Source organism: Dipodomys ordii, unplaced genomic scaffold (genome assembly GCF_000151885.1).
Source record: "Dipodomys ordii isolate 6190 unplaced genomic scaffold, Dord_2.0 Scaffold33, whole genome shotgun sequence".
Taxonomy (NCBI): Eukaryota; Metazoa; Chordata; class Mammalia; order Rodentia; family Heteromyidae; genus Dipodomys; species Dipodomys ordii.
In genome coordinates, this window is record NW_012267249.1 from 4,420,384 (window position 1) to 4,443,414 (window position 23,031).

General features: G+C 48.1%; 2 protein-coding genes across 2 annotated transcripts in view; one reads left to right on the forward strand and one right to left on the reverse strand.

Moving 5' to 3' along the window:
* Positions 1-23,031, forward strand: part of Znf691 (zinc finger protein 691) — a 63,885-nt gene that overhangs the window by 27,241 nt on the left and 13,613 nt on the right. The window lies entirely within an intron of this gene.
* Slc2a1 (solute carrier family 2 (facilitated glucose transporter), member 1) overlaps positions 4,818-23,031 on the reverse strand; it is a 31,232-nt gene continuing 13,018 nt past the window's right edge. Inside the window, exons 2-10 of the mRNA XM_013016933.1 lie at positions 22,855-22,950; positions 10,190-10,350; positions 9,767-10,007; positions 9,040-9,202; positions 8,761-8,948; positions 8,389-8,493; positions 7,863-7,964; positions 6,291-6,494; positions 4,818-5,906 (exon numbers count right to left, since the gene is read on the reverse strand). Of these exons, the coding sequence (XP_012872387.1) occupies positions 5,706-5,906; positions 6,291-6,494; positions 7,863-7,964; positions 8,389-8,493; positions 8,761-8,948; positions 9,040-9,202; positions 9,767-10,007; positions 10,190-10,350; positions 22,855-22,950 (1,461 nt within the window). The 3' untranslated portion in view covers positions 4,818-5,705. The remainder of the gene's footprint in view (positions 5,907-6,290; positions 6,495-7,862; positions 7,965-8,388; positions 8,494-8,760; positions 8,949-9,039; positions 9,203-9,766; positions 10,008-10,189; positions 10,351-22,854; positions 22,951-23,031) is intronic.

The window sequence follows — 23,031 nt, forward strand, 5'->3', positions numbered from 1 at the left end:
AAAAAAAAAAAAAAAAGACTGTACATGAACCTCAGACTATTATCCAACTGCCTTTATCCAATGTCTTTACTTGAATGTCTAGTAGACATCTATTTCAACACACCCCAAGCCAAACAACTGATGCCATCTTCCTGAATGTTTCCATTCTCAGTTATTACTAATTTCACTCCTCCAGTCAATCTGTCTTTTATTTTTTATTTTTCTCAAACCTCACAGCCAATCTCATCAGTAAACTCATCCCCACTCTGATTATATCTTCTTGTAGCTACTATCACCTCTAACTTGAACAATAACTGTCTTGCGACTGGATTCATACCCGTTTACAACAGTCAGATGAGTCTTTAAAAATGTAAGTTACAGGGGCTGGGAAGGTGGCTCAGTGGTAGAGTGCTTGCCTTGCATGCATGAGACCCTGGATTCAATTCCTCAGCACCACATAAACAGAAAAAGACAGAAGTGGCACTGTGGCTCAAGTGGTAGAGTGCTAGCCTTGAGCTGAAGAATGCCCAGGCCCAGAGTTTGTCCCCCCCAATGTAAATTACATTGTGTCACTCCTCTGGTCAATATTCTCTAGTTGCTTTCTAAAGTTCCCATGTGATCTATGAAGTTCTCCATATACATAGCATACATTCTATGTAGCATCAAGCCACTTTTCTGAACTTATCCACATTCTACCCAGGTTCGGTAGCCCAGCTTCCTCCTTGTTCCTCTAATACACTAAACATGATTTTTGCCATAGGTCACTTGAACTGGTCTTGTCATAGGTCATTTGAACAGGTCTTTGTTTAAATGTCATTTCCTCATAGTGGTATTCAAATAATCTCATTTAAAACTGACTTCTGCTGAGCATGGTGGGACACACCTATAATTACAGCACTCAGGAGGCTGAGGCAGGAGGATCTTGAGATCACCTTGAGTTGTATAGTAAAACCTTATCTCAAAAATAAGTAAATAGCTCTTCACCCCTATGTTGGCCATCATAATCTATCATTCCCTCTACCCTTAGCATGTTTCTTTTTAATAACACAAATCACTTTCTGATACTTTGTACTGGTGCTAAGGCTAGAACTTGGGGCCTGGGTGCTGTCCCTGAGCTCTTTTGCCTTAGGGTACTGCTCTATCACTTGAGCCACAGCTCCACTTCTGGCTTTTTGTGGTTAATTGGACATTAGAGTCTCCTGGACTTCTGCCTCAGCTGGCTTCAAACTGTGATCCTCAGATCTCAGCCTCCTGAGTAGGTAGGATTATAGGCATGAGCCACCAGTGCCTGGAACTTTATAGCTTTTAATTGCTTATTGTAGTCAATAGAATGTAATTTGCATGACTATAAATCATGTTTTTCTTACTGCTACATCCTTGAAACCTGGAGAGGTGCTCAGTAAATGAATGAAGTGAAAGAATAGCTCTGAAACTGTAGATAAGGCCAGCAATGGCCAGAAACTAAACATAAGGTGAAAGTCAGAATCAGACAGGACCTTAAAAGTGAAAGAGACGCCTGGTAATTTATATAGTCTTTCGTGGTGAATATTAGCTTTCTAAAATGTGTAATGGGAAAGATGGTACAACTCCAGCTAACATTTTAATATCACAACAGATGAAGTAACTGAAGATCAGAAAGGTGAAGTGACTTGTCTGAAGTTATTCAAAATAACAGCAGGAATCTGAAACCATCTGTTTCATCATTTCTAGAACACAGCATAGCATAGGAGGATTCTTGGCCAAGAGTATGTGCTCAGTTAAATGACTGTTATTACAAGAATGAACAATTGCTTCATAACTTCATAGTTAACTTGGTCTCTTGAGAACAGATCGTTATGGGAAGACCAAAGGCACACAAGGATATAAAGCCTTGGACAGGTAAGACAGGAAAGAGCTGCCTAGTGAATACTGAGCATTCAAGTTAGCTGGACCTTAGGATATTGAAGAAACATTGTGACAGGTGTGGAGCATTATAAGCTGTAGAGTAACTGTGGTAAGAATATTGCTTTAGTAAAATCATTTGAAATACTAGGATCAGAGTTACCAAATTTATTTGTTGAAGTCCCAGTCAAGGGTCTCCTCCAAAGCAATCTGTTCTCTGAATCTCTGGGAGGTTGACAATAAAACATACCTGATCTAAATGTTCACTTAACAGCCACAAGTCGGCAGCAGTGTGCCAATAAATTGATGAAGCAGGCCCCAATTAGGAGTAGTTTGCCTAGTCAAATGTTCCTTGGGCTGTGGCCTGTATCTTCACATCAAAGAAAACAGGAAGAGTTAGAAGACCAATCTGTGTGAAGGAAATCCCAAAGGCCCTGAGGGGTAGGAGAATGTGGAGGTCAGAGGACCAAGTGGCCCAATGTCTGAAGGATATGGATGCAATGGAGTAGGTATAGTGTTAAGAGACTAATCATGAATGACCTTGTATTGTAAGGCTAGAAAAAAATGGACATTATCCTAAGGGAAATAGGGATCCAGGAAAGGTTTATAAATAGGAGAGATGAGTAACTTTGCATTTTATAAAGCTCACTAAGACTTCCGCGTGGAAAACACCCAGAGAAAGACCACAAGCAGAAAAGCATAAGAAGGCTGTTGCAGTAATTTTGAGAGAGATTAAGTGGTCTGCACCACCCCCAGAATCTGCAATTGGATTAACAGTAAGACTCGGAAGGAACTCAAAAGCAGACTCATAGGATGAGCAAAAGGAATCACTAAAAATGTAGGGTTAATGTAAAAAGACGATGACTATATTGGCCCTGAATTGTGTTTTCTGCCTAAAACTGCACTGGAGGAACTCAGAAGTACTTTGAGTCTAATTCTAGTTCAGCCAACGATCTTGACCAGATTCGAGTGGAATGCCACTTTAGCCTGCACTTGTGGAGACCGCTTTCATGGAGAACTAACAGGCTGCCATAGAATTCAACAGCTTCCCGGGAGATAAGCACTGGTGGGAGAAGCTCTCCTTTCTGTCAGGAGCTGTAGAAGTCTCAAGAAGTGCGAACAACGACCTGAGTTAACTCCAGAAACCAGTGCTAAAGCAGTCACGTCCCTCACTTCCGGAGTAAACTGCGCCTCCCGGAAGACAGACGATTGGATTGGATCGTCTCCAGAGGCCAACGCCAGCGAGCCCGCCTCTCACTGCCTCACTGCGGCTCTGATTGGTGGAGACCAGGTGTAGCCCCGCCTCTCAATGAATAACGGTCGGCTGGGCCATGTCTCGGTCCCCATATTTCGGCCGAGCTCCGAGCCCCGCGGAAGGACCAGGGGAAGGATGGACGATAGTCTGTCTGCGGGCGGTCGAACCTGACCCCAGAGCTACGATGGGGCGCACTGCGGTGCGTATAGAAAGGGCGCCGGGCACCGGAAGCGGTTCCTTCCGGAGCCTTGTGGGCCGCGGCCAGGGGCGGGGCCGGGCCGGGCTTCCCGGCGCCCGTGCGTCACCCCGCTGCGGGGAATGGCGGCGCGCGGGGCGTGCGTGCCGGCGCTGTTCGGGAGGCCTTGCCAGACCCGAGTCTGGCCCTGTGGGTCCCAGGGGGCGCACGGGTTTTCTGGCTTTCGGGGCCTTGCCACACATCCGCGTCACCCCTTTCCCTTCCTGGCAGGGGCGGTTGAAAGCACCCTTGGGCAGTCCTGAGCGCACCCGTCCTCAGGCCCTCCTCCGCCAGCTAGCGAACCGCCCGGGCCCGTCTCAGAAGGCACTCCCCAGTCTCACCCCTCCTCTGTGAGGCGGGGAGGGCTGGTTCCTGCTCGCCCTCGTACCCGTGATACAGGTACGCAGATTTACTGAGCCATCCTCCGTAGGCCAGTTGAATTTTGCCTGTGCGCAGTTATGACGGCAAATTCCCCCCAGGTTTTGTCTGTTCAACCTCTAGAGACATAGCCCTGGTGCTTTAACTGTTATTTCTGAGTGTCTGCTTTATGCATGCCAAAAAACCAGAGAAAGGAAATCTGTCTCGTTAGGTGGCATACAGTTGGGTGGAGAAATTCACCATTTGTGTAAAGGATGGAAAGGTAGTGACATGCTACCATTCTTGGAAGAAGTTCAAGTCTTCAGAGGCAGTTCCAGAAACAAAAGCCCTAGCTTTGTCTTTCTGGAGGTGCTGCTCTGATGTCCTGGAGTAGCTCTTGGGGATACCTCTCATCGGGTAAGGGAGGGAGGGATGTGGTTTCCCGCAAGAGAGATTAATAGGTGAGCTGCTTTGGTTATTCACTGGGCCCAAAGAACGTGGTTCATTTTGTTTGGGGGAAGCAGGACCCCGGGAAAGGACTTGTGCAGTCTAATTGTCAAAAGCAGAGGATTTAGTGTTTGTTGTGGGACTTCAGGCACATAGCCTCTTTGAGCCTGTCAAGTGAAGATCAACTTACTATATATTCCAGACAGTGCTCCAGTCTGGCATGATCCCTTGGCAACTTACTGGTTTTTTTTATTAATGCCAGTACTAGAAATTGAGCCACAGCTCCACTTCCTGCTTTTTGCTGGTTAATTGGCGATAAAAGTCTCACAGAAACCACCCCACCTGGACTTCAAGATTGATCTTCAGATCTCAGCCTCTTGAGTAGCTGGGAGTAACCAGCGCAAGCCACCAGCTCTGGGCTAGTTTTTTCAACACCAACTCTATATGCTGTTGGCTTTGGATGCCAAGTTGAAGACTTTGGGTTTTTCTCCAGGTAATAAGATGTCATAAGTTCTAAAGGAGTAGGTATAAATCAGAGGTGCTTGAAAGAACAGGATCCTGAACCAAAATCTCTAAAGCCATTACATTGGTTATAACTTGTTTTCCCCTCATTTCTTCCATCCAAACCTTCCTACCTTAATCCACAATCATTTCAAAACCATATTTCTAAAAACCAGCCATTTATATCTGTTTAAGTAAGTTACAGGAGTGTGTTGGTGTATTTACAAGTTGGTTTGTCCAGATAAGACTATAACTTAGTGTCTGTATTTAATATTGACAACCAAAAATATATATAAATATCTTCCATCTATACATAGCAGGGCAGGAGTGTCCATGTCTTCTTCAGCAGTGAGTTCTCAGCCTCCTACGGCCCTTCTCTCATGGTGATCCTCTGGCCCTCAGTGCACAGGAGACTAGAACCTGGTAGCCCAGTCTAGCCCTTCCCCTCTCCTCCCTGCACTCCAGTGCTTCCAACTGGTCTTAGGCGAGGAAAGATTAATTTGAGTGGTGGGGTAGGAAGAGATAGGAATGGGCAAATCCTAAAATGGAGCCTGACTCCTAGGGCAAGGAAATCCAGGCCTGCAGAAAGAGGTGACTGTTCCACCTCCAAGGGTAGAAGCTTTGTAGTTCATAGTTCGATTAGTGTGTCCTTGGTCATAGGTCCAGCCCTACAGATTATCTTGGCGAAGAAGGCATTGTGTCTGGATAGGGCTTGGTCCCCACCCTGAGGCACTGGGCTATTCAGGGTGAAGCCTGGGTTGTGGGAACAGGAGATTGGCTGATAAAAAAATAATAACAAAATCAGTAATAAAAAAAATTATAAAACCTGTTGCTTCTCTGAATAGGTCTGAGCAACAGTCTTGCTTTAGTTAAAATCCTGGAGCCATTAAAGTCCTGAATATTTTCTGGATATCATTGCTGGCTGATGAAATAAGCCCCAAGCCCGGCTCAGTTGACATCCGTAAGTTTGGAAGTCTCATCCAGCTGCCTGTGCTCCAGAAATATCCTTGGGGCCGCTGGGAATAGGCCGGGCAGGTGATATGGGGCACCTCACACTTGGGAATCAGCCCCCAGAGGGTGGAACAGCTCCTCAGGTGTCTTGTCACTTTGGCTGGCTCCCCCCTGCCGGAAGCCAGAAGCAATCTCATCAAAGGTGCGGCCTTTAGTCTCAGGAACTTTGAAGTAGGTGAAGATGAAGAACAGAATCAGGAGCACAGTGAAGATGATAAAGACGTAGGGACCACACAGTTGCTATAAACAAAACAAAACAGACATGATTGGAATCATGACCCTACACATACATCTTAGCTAAAGCACTTGGGATAAGTCACTTTATATATGGGCATTTGTTATGAAGTAGAATATCCTAGAGCCACTCAGAATGCTGTGATGATTAAGTGAAACTGGTTTACACCTGACCTATGTCAGGCAGATTCCAGGAATGTCATACAAAGGTAAGGGAAGAACCTAGAGTTGAGGTCAGTGTTTTGAGCCAGGTAATCTGGCTTCTTTCTGAGCCTCAGTTTTCTTCTCAGCATGACTCCTAGTGAGAATGCTGAGAACACATTGCACAGCACAATGGAGTCCAGTATGCAGGTTAGAGACAGTGAGGATAGAGACAATGGGGATTCTCACCTCCACATATTGGAAGCACATGCCCACAATGAAATTTGAGGTCCAGTTGGAGAAGCCAGCAACCGCAAAAGCAGCTGGGCGGGGACCCTGACTGAAGAGCTCAGCCACAATGAACCATGGGATGGGGCCCGGGCCCACTTCAAAGAAGGCCACAAAGCCAAAGATGGCCACGATGCTTAGATAGGACATCCAGGGCAGCTGCTCCTGTAGAGGAAGATGAGGGGAGGGTTAGGCTGAAGTGTGGTAGCATGAGAGGAAAGAGAAGCTGCAAGGGCCCCTCTACACTTTGGACAAGGAGGCAGTAGGCCTGGGGCTGGTCCTGGATTGGCTGTACATTATAGGTACACTGTGCTATGTATCAGTTTCTTCATAGGAATGATGTTCCTTGGGGTAGTTGCAAGCCTGAGCCCTCCTCTTTGAGAACAGTGTGCATGCAGGAGGTGCTAAGAACCCCCCTGAGGTTTCCTACTTGTGGCTGCAGAGCAGTCTGCCTCCGGCAAGAGGTTATACAAGAACATTTGGGGAAGAATGGTGTATATTCTCATGTTGGTAGGCTTGTAAGGTGTCCAGCTCAGTCTGACAAACAAACATGATTCTATGTATAAGCATTCTTGAGGACATTGTGGAAAGTCAAGGACTTTGCTTTCAATCTCAGATCTACTTATCACTTGCCACATGCCCACTGTCTAGGCAGCCAGAAGACTTTCCAAATAGATAGGTAGGCAGATCAATAGTAGATAACTAGATAGATGTGTGCTTCTATGTGTGAGGGCATGGCATAATTCATAGTGGTCAGTCACAGGCTTGGGGCCAGCAGACCCAAGCACAGTTAGTATTGGGCTTTGGCCTTTATGTGACAGGAAACTCAAGAGCTTTCTTCCTCCCTGAAAGGCAAATACAGGATGAACACCCCTAATCTAATTTAAAATGCTCCTAAATGAATAAATACTCCAAAACTACAGCCTTGAGTGCTGGTGACATGAATCCACAAGTGGAAAATTTCATTCCTCATGTAACAGGCTACAGTCCAAATATGTACATATGGAAGATACACATGAAACAAATGAATTTTATGTTCAGACTTGGGTCCTACCACTAAGATAATTTATTATGTACATGCAATTCAAAGTATCCTGGGGTATGAGCATTTCAAAGTTATACCTACAGTAGCTCAACTGTACCTCCACATCTGGAGAACAGCATTTAAGAGTAGCATGTTGACTTCTGTGGCGGGGGAGGGTAGTATTTTATTTGGTTATTATAAAAAGGAAGATACAGCTAAATGCTCTGAAAGGTTGATATTGCCAAGGCTGTTCCCTGGAGAGATGAGATCCTTTAGGGTCTGAGTTTGTGATACTATGTCAGGAAACCATCACAAGTTCAAGATAGGATGTGAGAGGATAGAAGAGACAACCTCAAGAGCCCAGGTCTAGTGCCAGCCCAGGATGGCAGAATCAGGGACAGCCTTGCCCACAGGCTGGGGCTGACAAAGGACTTTGGGGATCCAAGCTGAAGTAGACTTTCCAGACCTCCACCCACCCTGTCTCCTACTCCACAGAGTGTGGTACTTACCAGCAATGCCAGCGCAATGGTCATGAGCACAGCACAGCCTGCCATGCCAGCCAGGCCTATGAGGTGCAGGGTCCGACGGCCAGCTCTCTCCACCACAAAGAGCTGTGGGCAGGGAGAGTGTCATGTCAGTGTCAGAGGCATTCTGCCTAGTTCCTCACAGAACCCATCCACCCAGAGACTAGCTTTAATGGCTTGGAAACAGCATTGCCTCCTCCCTGAGGCTCAGACAACTGAGGGGCCAGAGCTGACTCCAGAGCCCAACAGCAGTACAGGAGTTGAGAGCTGGTGGTGGCCTTGGAGACCAGATAGCTGAGCATCCTAGCTGCGGCCTAAGACAGCATTTACCATTTCACATCTGTATTAGCTGTGCAGTGTGAGAAATCAATCTCCCGAGTTGTTGAGGATGAAAGAACACTTAGGGAGCATGTGACACAAGCCTGGCTCCCTGCCAACGTTGTCATTCTGTCATAAGGGCCTCGAGGCCTCAAGCTGGACGCTGGCTGCTGGCGGAAAAGCAGAGACTCACCGATACGACAGTGAAGGCCGTGTTCACGATGCCCGAGCCAATGGTGGCATATACAGGCTGCTGTACTCCCGCCTTCTCGAAAATGCTCGTGGAGTAATAGAACACCTGCCACACAGAGACATTGTTGAGACTTGGCTAGGTACTGTGGCCTTCTCCTGCCTCTGTACCAGTGTGGGTGGGACACAGGGTGAGGGAAGAAGAGGACAGATGTTTCTCAGGTAGACAGATGGACACTGTATCATTCACCTTATGCACTTGGATTCAAAGGGGAAACCTCTTCTTTGGCTGAGGCTTGTTTGGGACCTGATCACAGTGGACACTTGAGCCTGAGCCTGGCTAGGGCCACAGGAAGAGGTGGGTGGGGGCACTCACAGCGTTGATGCCTGACAGCTGCTGGGACAGCTGCAGCACCACAGCGATGAGGATGGGCTGGCGGTAGGCGGGCGAGCGGAACAGCTCCAGGATGGTGACCTTCTTCTCCCGCATCATTTGTCGGCTCTCCTCCTTCATCTCCTGCAGGTCACGGGTCACATCAGCTGTCCCGCGCAGCTTCTTCAGCACTGGTGAGACCAAAGGGAAGGTGGGTTGGCTCAGAGCGGGAAGAAGGCCAGGGCTCAGGGTACAGGGAGGAGGGCAGGGCCTGGCCCGTACCACTCTTGGCCCGGTTCTCTTCGTTGCGATTGATGAGCAGGAAGCGGGGACTCTCGGGGCAGAAGGGCAGCAGGATGCACTGCAGCAGGGCTGGGATGAAGATGACACTCAGCAGCAGGGGCCACAGATCCTCGTTACCCATGATGGAGTCCAGGCCGAACACCTGGGGGAACCAGGGGCTGTGAGCGCCCCTGCCCTGGCCCCTCCTCCCAGGCCATCCCACCTTTCCCATAGGGAAAGAGCACTGGTCATAAAGGCTCTTCTACTAACATGAGGCTTGGTCTCTTTGAACCATGGTTTCCTTATCTAACATGGGGGAAATAGGACCTCCTACATTACTCCAAGAACAAATGACAAGGCTACAGATGTGTCCAGCACACATAGGGGGGGCTGTTATTCTTAGGAGGATTTTAGAGATAGGGATGGAGGAAACTGCTGGAGAGAGGTATAGTATATGTAAAAACCTGGAAGCAGGAAGAGAGACTGACATTTTGATACAACAGTGGAGCTGCTTGTTGCTAGAGACCCAGAGTGAGATGAAAGGGAATGAAAAGGACCAAGGGATCTTGCTCTTTGGTTGGAATGGCCTGCATGTTCTCTTGGACCTGTCTGCCATTCCTTTGTCTTGAAGGGGCTTCAGGTGACTGATTAAGAGCTCTGCTGAACTACAGATGAAGGCCACTGAGACAGAGTAAGGACCATGCCAGGCAGGTAGATCTAAACTTACCTGGGCAATGAGGATGCCAACGACGATGCCCAGCTGATGCAGGGTTCCCAGGGCCCCACGAAGAGCTGTAGGTGACACCTCCCCGACATACATGGGCACGAAGCCTGTGGTCAGGCCACAGTATACACCAATTATGAAACGGCCCAAGATCAGCATCTCAAAGGACTTGCCCAGTTTCGAGAAGCCCATGAGCACAGCAGACAGGAAGGCTAGCAGGTTCATCATGAGCATGGAGTTCCGCCTAGGGGTAAGTCACAGGTCAGGTGGGTCCCTGGATCCCCTGATTCTCTAAGGGTTGGGCCATAGATAGTAAATATCCTGCAACAAGCAGGGAAATGGCCCCCGCTTCCTACCCCCACCCAGAACCTTTGGGACAGGAGGATACAGATGCCCCTAGGGCACAGCCAGCATGCTCTGGCTTACCGGCCAAAACGGTTAACGAAGAGGCCCACAGAGAAAGAGCCGATCATGCCTCCAACAGAGAAGATGGCCACGGAGAGGGACCAGAGTGTGGTGAGTGTGGCCGGCAAGATGGGCTCCCCGTAGCGATGGACCCACGTCAGGTTGTAGAACTCTTCGATCACCTGCAGGAGAGAAACAGCCTGTGTGAGTCTGCAAGACCAAGGCCCACATGCCTCTGCCTCAGAAGATCATTTTAGCATAAGATGCCCAGCTGTGCAGAAACCTTTTCCCATCTTCCCTTTTTTGTTGGATCTCACTATGTAGCTCAGCCTGGCCTTGAACTTGAGAGCTTGTTTGTCGGTTTTAGTAGGGGAGTGCAGCTACCCTTGACCGAAGACCGGTCCTCCTCTATCGGGGATGGTCATCCTCTTCGACCAAGTGCACAGCTTTGGGAGGGACACACATGGAGCAGTGAGGGAGGAGGGGGACACCCGCCTAGCCAGCCAGATCAGCCGAATCAACCCTGGTGATCAATGGGGTGACAGATGTCGCAGCCAGATCGCCCTCACATCCCTGGCCTTGAACTTGAGATACATCTTTGCCTCAGCCCACTGAGTGCTGGGATTTCACTTATCCACTACCACACCTGACTGGCTTTCCTCCTTTTTGTGGCCTCAGTTTCCTTAGGTAAGAAATAAGAGCTGGACATGAGCCAGCTCTCATTCTTCCCCTAGGTATTTCACATTTAAAAACACAACTTTCTGCAGAGGAGGTAACAAATGACAATGGAACAAGTTTAGTAGCACAGTACACAGTAAGAGGTACTGGGAGAAAATGTTTCTCTCCACTTGTCCCTTTTCTGATAGTGGTGCCCTGAGGCCCCAGCTCCTGCCTCTGGGCCCTCTCTGTCCTCTGCCCCTTGTGGGAGGAAGCACAGCTGGACAGACAGCCTGTGGGAAACGCATACTCTCACTTTGCACTTACGAGCCTGGTACGATCAACTCACACAATTTCTTATGGCTGGATATGATGCTGAAGGACCTATGGCTACCTCCCTTCTCCAGGTGTCCAGCTGGGAGGCTTGGGGACAGGCTCTGGACAAGGAAGCAGTTCCAGGAACTGAAAATAACCTATCCTGGTCTCGACCCGCCCACTTGCCCTGCCCCCAGCCCAGGGAGGGTTTGGCTCGTTGCCTAGGATGTGGTCAGGACAGGCAGCACTGGTTCTCAGCATACTCACCACACTCTCTGGTATCACTGACACACACCCCGAGCCACAGGACTAGCTAGACCCACCCAGCACACATGGAGCCAGTCCCGGCCCCATAGGCAGAGAAACAGCTTTCTGTGCACACATCCCATTTCACACAAACACATGGATGTGCTCACTAGCCTGAGAGTTCTTGGTGTGCCCCCCACCCTTATAGTTCACAACCCATCTGCACATTGCAAGCTCATGCACACCAGGTAGCACACATCTTCCTTATCATCCTTCCCCTTCCCCTCCCATCTTCTCCCAAGCCAAAAGGGCCTAGCAGGAGAAAATCTAATGGGGAGCCACATTTGCCAAAGGGGAAATCAAAGGAAGTCCCTAAAATGCTCAGTGATTATGCTGGGTTCTTGGCCTCTAAGCATTTTTATTCTTGCCCTGCTGCCATGCACATGACTTGTTCCAAGTCTAGAGACACCTCAGGCCAGGATCTAGGGGGTTATTAAGTAAGACTGCCTGGAGATGGGCATCCTTAAGCATTCTATTAAAGGAAGCTAGATAGAGCAGTGATCACGAACCTGGGTTCTGAATCTGAATACAGTCAAATTTAGATCCCAGCCTTGTTCCTTATTTCCAGTGTTACCATAGGTGAGTTATTTCATCTCTGTGTTTCAACTCCCTCATCTCTAAAATGCAGATATTAGTAACAGGCATGCATCACTTAACAATGGGGATACATCCTGAGCGGTTATTAGGTGATTCTATTGTGCGAACATCAGAGTGCACTTTAAACACAAACCTACACAGTTTATGCCTGTTGATGCAATCAAGAGACATGGTAAACACAAAAAGTGTAAGGCTGCTGCTGGTGGAGCACAGCAGACTTGTTTTATAATAGAGGGAATGAAGTCTAAATGGTAACCATGCACTGAGGATGCTCATGCCTGTAATCCTATCTACTCAAGAGTCTGAAATCTGAGGATTGTGGGTGGAAGACAGCCTAGGCAGGAAAATCTGTGAGACTTATCTCCAATTAACCACCAAAAGCCAGAAGTAGAGGTACGGCTCAAGTGGTAGGGTGCCAGCTCAGGTACAGCACCCAGGCCCTGAATATGATTAAAAAAACAAAACACAACACTATAGTACATCTACAAACGGTCAGTCAGTCACTATTACAAACAATCATTATTATTATCATACTTAAGAGTACTGGATATTGTACACTTATATGAGTAAAACTTTTTTTTTGTTGTTGGTTGTGGGGCTTGAACTCTGGGCCTGAGTGCTGTCCCTCAGCTCTTCAGCTCAAGGTGAGCACTCTACCACTTGAGCTACAGCACCACTTCTGGTTTTCTGGTTGTTTATCGGAGATAAGAGTTTCACAGACTTTCCTGCTTGGGCTGGCTTTGAACCTCAATCCTCAGATCTCAGCCTCCTGAGCAGCTAAGATTACAGGCGTGAGCCACGGGCGCCTGGCTATGAGTAAAACTTTTATATAACTGGTAACACAGTAGGTTTGGTTATACCAGCATCATCAGACATGAATATAGATTGTGCCATGAGGTTATGTTGTTGCTAGGTCATAGGTAGTTGTTTTGTTTGTGGTGCTGGAGATGGAACCCAGGGGACCCTGACATATGCTAGCCCAATGTTCTATACCCCAGCTCCATTATTAAGGGACCAGAACTGTGTATTTATTAGTCTACCATCAACTGATGGAATGTCAACATGTGGCACATGACAGGACCCACTCCAGTGATTGCTTATGGGAAATTTAAAAAATGCCCTTACAGTGTTTCTACAGTTTGGGGTACACTAAAGTCACCCCATTATACTGATACCAGCCCCACAAGGCAGTACAGACTATTGACGAAGACGAACCAAGCCTTTGTGCCATGATAGGAAGTTTAAGCTCCTTCTGTGGATTAATCCTGCCTCCCCTACCTGCTGTTTTCTTCTTTCTATCTACCCTCAGTGCATGGGCTGAACCTTTGCTCTGTATCCCCACCCTCCCTGCTTTGGATGCTATTATTCCTGCCTCTGTTATCCAGCCCCAAGGTTCCATGAGTACCAGCAACTAGACAGGGTCTAGAACCAGTGCCGGCACACTTGTGAAAGGATGAGTTGATGAACAAAGGATCTTAGGCTCTTCTAGATGTACTTGGTTTTGCTGAAGGCAGAGAGCAGACATGATTTTGACAAACAAAATAAAGTACTTACACGTTTTTCAAGGGACAAAACTAACTTCACAGAAGGGCTGCTGGGAAGCAAAATGCCATATTTATCAGGCTCCACAGAACAAGCTGTTCTGGATAAGGGAGCTGCATAGATAAGTGTCTCCCAGTCCTTTGAAGGCCCAAACTTCCCTGATCCACCATCAATAACCAGACTTACAAGCCTGGTTCTAGGGTGGTGGCATCCTTAGGATTCTCTTTGGGAACAAGGAGAGATACTTGTTTGTGGGATGATTGCTCCTGATGGCTTTGCTTTAATTTTTCGTTGAGACTAGAGTTTAAATTCAGAGGCTTGAGCTTGTTTGGTTGGCACTCTACCACTTGAGCTACTCCTCCAGCCCTGCTTTTTGCTGGTCACTTTGGAGATCGAATCTTAAGAACTTTCTGCTTTGGTTGACTCAAAACTGCTATCCTGGTTCTCAGCCTCCAGCACCCAGCTTTGTTTTTGTTTTGGTCTGGCTATGTTGTAACCCAGGCTGACCTTGAACTTAATATCCTCCTGCCTTAACCTCCTGGAATGCAATGATTACAAGTGTGTGTCAGCCACCATGTTCGTTCACTTTTGCCTTGTGTGTTCCACAGGTCTCAGGGTTTCCCCTATTTTCTGAGGTTCAGAGGCTCTATGCCCCTTTGAAATGGTGCCAGTGGGGATTGTTTGTAAGGCTGTGGCTGAGGTTTCTGTTTTGACAGCTCAGGTCTTGACTCTCCTTGAGATGTAAAAACAGCTGATAAGAACTCAGAGGAAGTGGCGCTGTGGCTCAAGTGGTAGAGGCCAGCCTTGAGCTGAAGAGCTGAGGGACAGCGCCCAGGCCCAGAGTCCAAGCCCCACGACTGACCAAAGAAAGAAACAACAACAAAAAATCTCAGGGACCCATCCTCAGGTATGTGGGTTCCTCTGTCTTGGGATTAAGTCAGGGGAACCAAATCTCACCCAGGGCTAGCTCCTGTATACTTACCAGCACTCTGATGCTCAGACTTGTTTATTAGAGATAAGAAAGGGCCCCGGGTGAGTAGTACTTGTTGGGGAAAGGGAGGGCCCTGGTCTGCTCAAGGAGGAACTTGTCACGTTGTTGGCCTGCTAACAACTGATAGGCTACCAGAGATCTCATACAAGTTAAGACCCTCACAGAGTAAGAGGGCAGATACTCCCTTGATAACATGGGGATGGGAGGTACTCTGTGCAAGGAGGTCCCCAGGTGGAGCTGGCTTGTGGGTGGCTATGAGTCACCCAAAAGCCCTCCTATAAGAACAGGAAGTCTACATTATGGCTAAGGGCATCTTGAGAATCCCTGTGCCACCCTTTACCAGGCCAGGGACTGTGGTGAGGACCACGTGTTTGACCACCCATGGAGGAAGTCCTCACTTCCTCTCCATTTCTGAGCAGTATCTATAGATGGAGAAGAAGCATAACCCGCCACTGCGCTCATAGAATGAGCTGTTACTATTATCGGAGAGAGAAGCCATTGCCTTCAGGGGAACAAGAAAGAATTTCCACTTTTATATAGCCAGGAGAAAAATCAGTACACTGAGGACTATTGTGTAAGGAAGAACCTGAAAGAACCAGGGTCTTCTCTGGGGACCCCAACAGGTCTGCAGTCACAGAAAGTAGAGGCCAACTTTCTAGGTTTCTAGGATGACACTGTCCATCTTACAGGTGGTGAGTGCCTTATCTGTGGGAAGCATGAAAGTCAGTGATCCAGTACAGAGGCAGGCAACATTTCCAATAAAAGGTTAGTTAAGACCTATTAGGGAGGATGTGAGGCTAGCTACATACAGCTTCTGTCACTTATTTTTCCTAAAATCCTTTTAAACTGTGAAACCATACTGAACACACACAAATACTTGCTGGATTTGGCTACCCAGCTGACCTTTGACCTATTCTGTACTATTGCCAAGTGGCTTGTCTAATAACCTGATTGATCCTACCATCTTTCCCTGGGCCAGATAACCAAGGCCGTACTTTGTCTGCCCTTCTTCCTTTTTCCTTGATGTTCTATAGGGATACAAAGGTTCAACAGTTAGTTTTCCTTTCCTTCCTCAGTTAGGAAGAAAGGTCCAGCTTGTCTATCTAGCTCATTCCCTCAGCCTGGCCTTGACCCCCATTCCCAGCATCTCCCTTCCAGTTGGAGCAGGTCCTGGGTCTTCCTTCCCCTGGTTCAGCCCAGAGTTTATGTCTCCATGGCAATCAGCCATACCCCCAGAGTCAGCTGGGGGTTCAGAAACAGATGTTCCAGGTGGGGTTGGACAGATAGTCCCACCCACTGTGTCCTCTGGGGTCTTTCTCTGGGACATGGGGTAAGAGGCCCAGGATGGAGCTAGAAACTGGACCCTAAGCCACAACAGAGGACCAGACCACCCAGGCCGTTTCCCTGGAGGAACCCTGACATGGCCCATATCCAAGCCAAAGCCAAGCCTCTGCTCTGGCCGCCAGCAGCCTCCTCCTTGGTCCATGGCCTCCAGGGTCTCCTGTGCAGAGACAGGAGTTTTCATCTCACAGTGGCAGCCTTGTGCAGAGCCCTTCCCAGCCCTTAGGATGAAGTGTCTCCTCCCCCACGCTGTGACTCATGTGCTCTTCCTCTGGCAGACACAACGACACTCCCACAGGACCTGGATACCCGAAGCCTCCATGCTTTTTGCTTTAACTTTTTTCCCTACACATAGTCACCCTGAAGTGAATGCAAGTCGTCCTCCTCTAGAAAGCCCTCCGTTCTATCACAGTGCTTCCTTCTCACATGGGGGCCACTCACACCGCCTCTCCCAAGAGGACAACTGCTCACGGGCAGACTTTTTGGGGGGCTTGAACTCTGGGCCTGGGTGCTGTCTCTCAGCCCTTTAACTCAAGGCTAGTGCTCTACTGCTTGAGCCACAGGGCCACTTCCAGTTTTCTGAGTGGTTTATTGGAGGTAAGAGTCTCATGGACTTTCCTGCTCGGGTTGGCTTTGAACTGTGATCCTCAGATCTCAGCCTCGGGAGTAGCTAGGATTACAGGCATGAGCCAGGGGTGCCTGGCCAGACACATTTTTTTTTTTTTTGCTGTTACATTGGCATCTAGTGGGTAGAGGCTGAGGTTGCTTTTCCACACCCTACAGAGTATACAATTCAGTACCAAAGAATTCTACAGTTAAAACAAACAACAACAATAACAAAGAACAGTGCAAAAGTAGAGAAACCTTGCTATATGGGGCCAACGACCTTCTCTGGTCCAGGCATCCTCATTGTCTACAGACAGCTGAGGTTCCATGCACTTGCTCTAGACTGAACTTGAACACAGAGGGCTTGAGTCATCTGTGTCATTGGTGCCCAGATCAGGGCTGGAGAAAGGATTATCGTTAGCTGAAGAACAAGCCATGAATCTTAACCACGGGGCTTAATAAGTGATGGGACTGTGACAGGATGTGATGGTGGAACAGGATTATGAAACTGCAGGAAATGTTGAGACACTGGTAAATGACTGAGCCTGAGTCAGCTCTGAACTCAGAGCATAAAGGATGCAGCTGGGTGACAGTTTAGGTATGTGAATGGCTGCTTAGGTGCCCAGCTTCTTTAGAGGTCAAAGGCCAGATAAGCCTGACTCCCTACATTTAGGTCCCAGCTCTGCCACTTTACTACCTGTGTCATTGGTTTAGCTGCTTAACACCTCTATACCCTAGTTTCTTATAAAACAGGGTTTATGGTACCTCCTAATGGAGTTATTATGAGGGACAATTGAATTACCATTTTGAAAGCTTTTAGATCCATGTCTGGCATGAAGATAAGAGTCTGTGGTAATGGGAAAGAGAGAAGCCAGGACTCTTTAGATCCTGGCAGAGTTCAAGGAGAGGCTGCCTGCCTGGAGCCCAGCTCAGCTGAGAGCTTGGAATGGAAGGCAGGTCTTGCCTTTAGCTCTGTCCAGCTCATTTCTTGCCAGTTCATGTCTGGCAAGCCTCACCTCTATGGACTGGGGTCCTCTCTTGTCAAACAAGGAGGGCTGTGCTGGTTGCCTTCTTCTGAGACATGCTGGTCACTGCCCCTTGGTGAGGACTTCATTTCCCAACCACCTGTAGTTATTTCTGGTGGAGACTGTCCCAGTGGGAGAGAGGCAGTATGGAGGTACCCCAGAAGAGGGACCAGAATGCCCTTCTCTCTACTTGGGAAGATAGTTTCAGCCTGCCGGCTTTTTAGGGCTGCTGAGAAGAGGTAATTTAAGGGTAGGTTCTGTGTAAACATTTAAGATAATATCATTATTAATTAACCACTTCCAAGAGGAAGCCCTTCAGGCAGTCCTGTTTTATGGCAGACAACAAGCTTCTGGTAATGAGCAAAAGAACCAGCCTCTTCACCATAGGTAGGCAAAGTTTCTTTCCAGAGAGCCATAGCCAGCCCAAAGCTGCTTCCTAGGAGAAGCCCTTTGGAGCAGAGCTGGGAAATTGGGGTGCCCAGTACAGAGTGCCAGCCAACTCCATAGCAGTGTAACACTTCACACTACTGCATCTTTGCACATGCTGTCCCTTTTGCCTGGATACCTGGCCTTCCTCCCTGTGGAACTCTCCCCCTTGCAAGGTCTAACTGTGCAGCCAAATCTTCACAAAGACCTTCCTGTCTCTCCCTCACCCCCACCCCAGCATCACTCATTTCCTCCTATTTGCTCTCAGCTTTATTTAAAAGCCTCCATGAATTATACAGTTGCCCTACAGTGTCTGTAGGGCATCATAAATATTTGAAAAACAACTGCACCTGTACTGAACCTTTTCCCTTGTCACTCCCTAAACAATAGACAAACAAGTGACATGAGATTTACATAGTATTACAAGTAATATAGAAGTGATTCATGATTCAAAGTACATAGGAGGATGTGTGTAAGTTACGTACAAGTACTTTATGATTATTTTGGTATGCGGGGGTTCTGGAACTAGTCCTCCAGATACTTAGGGACTCCCTCATCTACTCCTCTAAAGGGAGTCCTTGGAGGGCAGGTAGGTTCAGATCATGCAGGAGGGCAGCTCTGAGGGATGGGATATGTCCTGTATGTTCTCTGCTATGTCCCACTGCTGTCGAGGACAGTACCTCACATAGAGTGGCTCTTGTTGAATGACAGTGTTGGCAGAATCAAATCATTGTGCCTTTGTAGAACAACTTAGTTCCTACCTAGGAATGGTGGTCCCTGTCTTGTTCTATAGGCTCAAGAGCTGTATTTTCATTTCCTACTTTTACATGTCCACACTTACAATCTGCTCCTGATTGGAAAAACCCTGGCCAGCCTGTATGATATAGGTGTCTGTAAATTACAAACAGACCCTTTATGCTTGGTCCGGAAACACCACTAGATTTCAGTGTGTTCCCAAGGCTGTTTCTGAAGTGACCTTTGGATAGATGTCCTCATATGTTCCCATAAACCCAGCTTACAGCCTCAGTTGGGTCCTCTGTGCAAATCACCTCTCTTCCTGTGACACCCTGCTCAGCTCTTCTGACCTTAGGAAGCTCTAAGGTTTGACTGGAGAACTTACTTCTAGATTTGTTCTCATCTTCAGTAGGGTCATAACCCTGCTGGCCAAATGCCCCTCTTTGTTCCTGCTTCAACACCCTGGAGTCTGCAGGACTCCTGTTCTCACTTCTGAATCTTCTCCATTTTCCTCCTGCTGATTTTTTTACAACATATTTACAAAAGAAATCTGCAATAAAATGTGTGTGTGTGTGTGTGTCCCTGTACTAGGGCTTGAACTCAGGGCCTGGGTGCTGTCGCTTAGTTTTCTCATTCAAGCCTGGCTCTCTACCACTCTCTCCACTTCTGTTTTTTCTGCCCAGGTTGACTTTGAACTGTAATCCTCAGATCTTAGCCTCCTGAGTAGCTAGCATTGCAGGTGTGAGCCACTGGAACCCAGACATGCACTAAAAGAAAGGAAGGAAAAGGGAAGGAGGGAAGAAAGGACAAATAAGACAAGGAAGGCAAGCAAGCAAGACACTATGGACTCTTTTCTCCTCTCCACGAAGTCTCTAGAGAAGGGCCACTTCAACTCTATATATCCGCCTCATTCTTTATCCCACTCCAGGGAGACTTCTCCATGTGCTGCTTGGCCTAAGCATTGGCATCTAGGGACTCTTCCTCATTCAGCAACAGTCCAGTTCAAGCTCTGGACATCTGACAACATTCTTTCACTTGCATTCATCAGGCCCATTACTATGGGTGTTGTTCTAGGTACCAAGGACCTATCAGTGAATAATCCAGACAAATACCCTTGCCCTTCAAGACTTCACATCCTGCCTTTGTTTTATGAGATTCTGTCTCTGGGAGTTAGGTATCAGCTTCTCTTCTATGGTATCCTCTGGCAATGTTCTTGCGGGCTGGCCCTGCAGTCTCCCTGGGTGATCTTCCATACCCATTTGGATACCAATGCCAATCCTCTACCTGTGCCCAGCCTATGTGTGTCTAAGAAGCAGACTCAGATGTGTAAGTGCCTCTGCTCATGCCCAGTGCTGCTGCACCACATCTCAAATCCTGCCATCCTGTAACACCTACCAGCTCCTCTCCTGCCAGCTTCCTCCTCACTTCCCACACCTCTACAACCAGAAAACTAGAAGCTGATTTTGAACTGTTCTCTTTTGTCTGCATGGTGAACTAGTGAACAAATCCTTCCACTCCTCCTTCCCAGGCCACGAGTGCAACAGTGGTCTTCTTACTAGTGCCCCTGTTCCAGATCCGTCATATCACACACAAGGAGCCTCAACCGGTTTCCTAAGATGCAAATCTGCTCCTGCCTGTCCTCCATAGACTCCTCCCCCAACATGCCCTTACATGCCCATTCTGACTGGGCCACAGCATGCTGGTGGTTGGCCATTCTGCAGATTGAACCTACTCACAAGGTCTATAGTGGTCTAACTTTGGCTTGCCATGGCCTCAAGACTCTCCCTCTCTCCTCTGGTCCCACTTACTGACATATAAAAGTGTTCATCCTTACTCAACATGTGTTTCTTTCCTCTGGGCATTTTATTTCCCTCCTCTGCAAATCTCCTGCTTATCCTGCCCTGTTCCAGGAACAGGAAATACCTCCTCTATCCTGTCTTAAGAGTGTTAGTTCTGTTAGTAACTCATGATGCCACCAACAAGACACTAATTAATCTAGTAGTTCTTGACCTAGGCTGTACATCAGAATCAGTTCTAAAGCCTAGAGATTTGAACAGTATCCGAGACCAATTAGATATGAATTTGGGGGTTTCCAGGGGACTTGAGTGTGCAGAACTCAGTTTCTTCATCTTGCAGACTTTCCATCCAGATTCTAGAAGGAGCTAGGCATGAGAGGCTCATGCCTATAATCTTAGCTATTTAAGAGGTGGAGATCTGAGGATCATGGTTTGAAATCAGCCTGGGCAGCAAAGTCCATGAGACTCTTATCTCCAATTAACCACTAGAAAACAGGAAATGGTGTAGTTCAGGATAGTAGAGCGCCAGCCTTGAGCAAAAGAGCTCAGGGACAGCTCCCAGGCCCTGAGTTCAAGCCCCATGACCATCAACAATAAAAAATATTCCAGAAGGGAGCACATATCTTGACAAACACAGTGCATTTAGTAAAAGCAGGGCTTGGGCCTGTTCCAAGTTTAGGTCCATAGCCACTATGTCAGACAAGCCTGGAAAAGTCCCATGAGATCTGCTGTAGCTCAGTATGACTCAGCAGGGCAAGCCTTCCTGATGACCTGCTCTATAGCAGTGGGTGTGGTCCCCACAACCATCCCCCACCTACTTGGAAGAAGCCGTTCTGACTCTACATGTTGTCCAGTTCTTCCATAACAGACCCCTGGTCCCCGAAAGCTAGGCACACTGTCTGGCCTCACCCATATGGACAGCAGATATGGTCTGCTACTCTCATGTGCCTTCCCTAAGAATATATAAAATTTTTCTTAATGGCAAGGCAGTTGGTTAGGAAGACAGCCTGAGGCCATAGAAACAAGAGCTTCCACTACTCACTAGCTATGTGACCTGGACCTCTGTTTTCCTAATTATAAAAGAAAGTCACCACCCAACCTCATAAACACATGCCAATGACTGGTACAGGAGAGACTGCTACAACCTTCTTTCCCTGCTGACCCCCTTTTCCTTGTCTTTTCCCTATGCAAGAGGCCAGGCTGGAGGTGACCACTAGGGTCTCTTCCAGGCCTGACATCCCAGTGATTCCACTCCCTGTGGTTCCCTAGGGTGAGATGCCATTTTGGCTTTGATTGGCACAGGGCCTCTAGAGGTAGTTTCAGCCTGGAACTGGATGCCTTATAAGGGAATATGCTCTGTGTGTGTGTGTGTGTATGTGTGCTCTGTGGTGGTAACACTGACCAGATTTCTCCTCTGGCCAGTGTGTGTGTGTGTGTGTGTGTGTGTGTGTGTCTGGCCAGTGTGTGTGTGTGTGTGTGTGTGTGTGTGTGTGTGTGTGTGTGTGTGTGTGTGTGTGTGTGTGTGTGTGTGTGTGTGTGTGTGTGTGTGTGTGTCTGGCCAGTGTGTGTGTGTGTGTGTGTCTGGCGTGTGTGTGTGTGCTGTGGTGGTAACGCTGACCAGGTTTTTTGTGCTCTGTGGTGGTAACACTGACCAGATTTCTCCTCTGGCCAGTGTGTGTGTGTCTGGCGTGTGTGTGTGTGCTGTGGTGGTAACGCTGACCAGGTTTTTGTGCTCTGTGGTGGTAACACTGACCAGGAATTTGTGCTCTGTGGTGGTAACACTGACCAGGTTTCTCCTCTGGCGTGTGTGTGTGTGTGTGTGTGTGTGTGTGTGTGTGTGTGTGTGTGTGTGTGTGTTCGCGCGCGCTGTGGTGGTAATGCTGACCAGGTTTCTCCTCTGTGTGTGTGCTCTGTGGTGGTAACGCTTTGTGTGTGTGTGTGTGTGTGTGTGTGTGCACGCGTGCGCTCTGTGGTGGTAACGCTGACCAGGTTTCTCCTCTGGCCATTTTCTCCACCTGCAGGGTTGATGGTTGCCAGCCTACCTTGCTCACAACAGTGAATCTCAAGGAAGCTAAGCTCTAAAAGCCCTTGGGAGGCCCATGTTACCAGATTAATGCAGCCTCACTGTACTGAGTGCTGCTTTGGTCATGATGAATGGCTGCGCTGGGCAGGAAATTGGTCCACATGATCTGTAGAGAACCCAGTATTCCATGGGCCCTGCCTGGGGAGGCAGATGGCAAGTTGGATATCCAGGTGCCATGAGTATGTGTGTTGTGGGTGGGGGTGGGGGAGTGTATGGTATGCAGAGCAAGTTGGTATCTGTAGGCTGGGATGGTATACAGCACTTACCTTCTGGGGCGCATTGATGACTCCAGTATTGTAGCCAAACTGCAGGGATCCAAGCACCGCCCCTCCCACGGCCAGCATGAGGCGGCCCGTCACTTTCTGCAGAGAAAGAAACCACATGGTTACAGACATGTCTAGGCTCAGGTTACTGCAGCAGAGCCTAAGCTGGCAGGCTCCCAT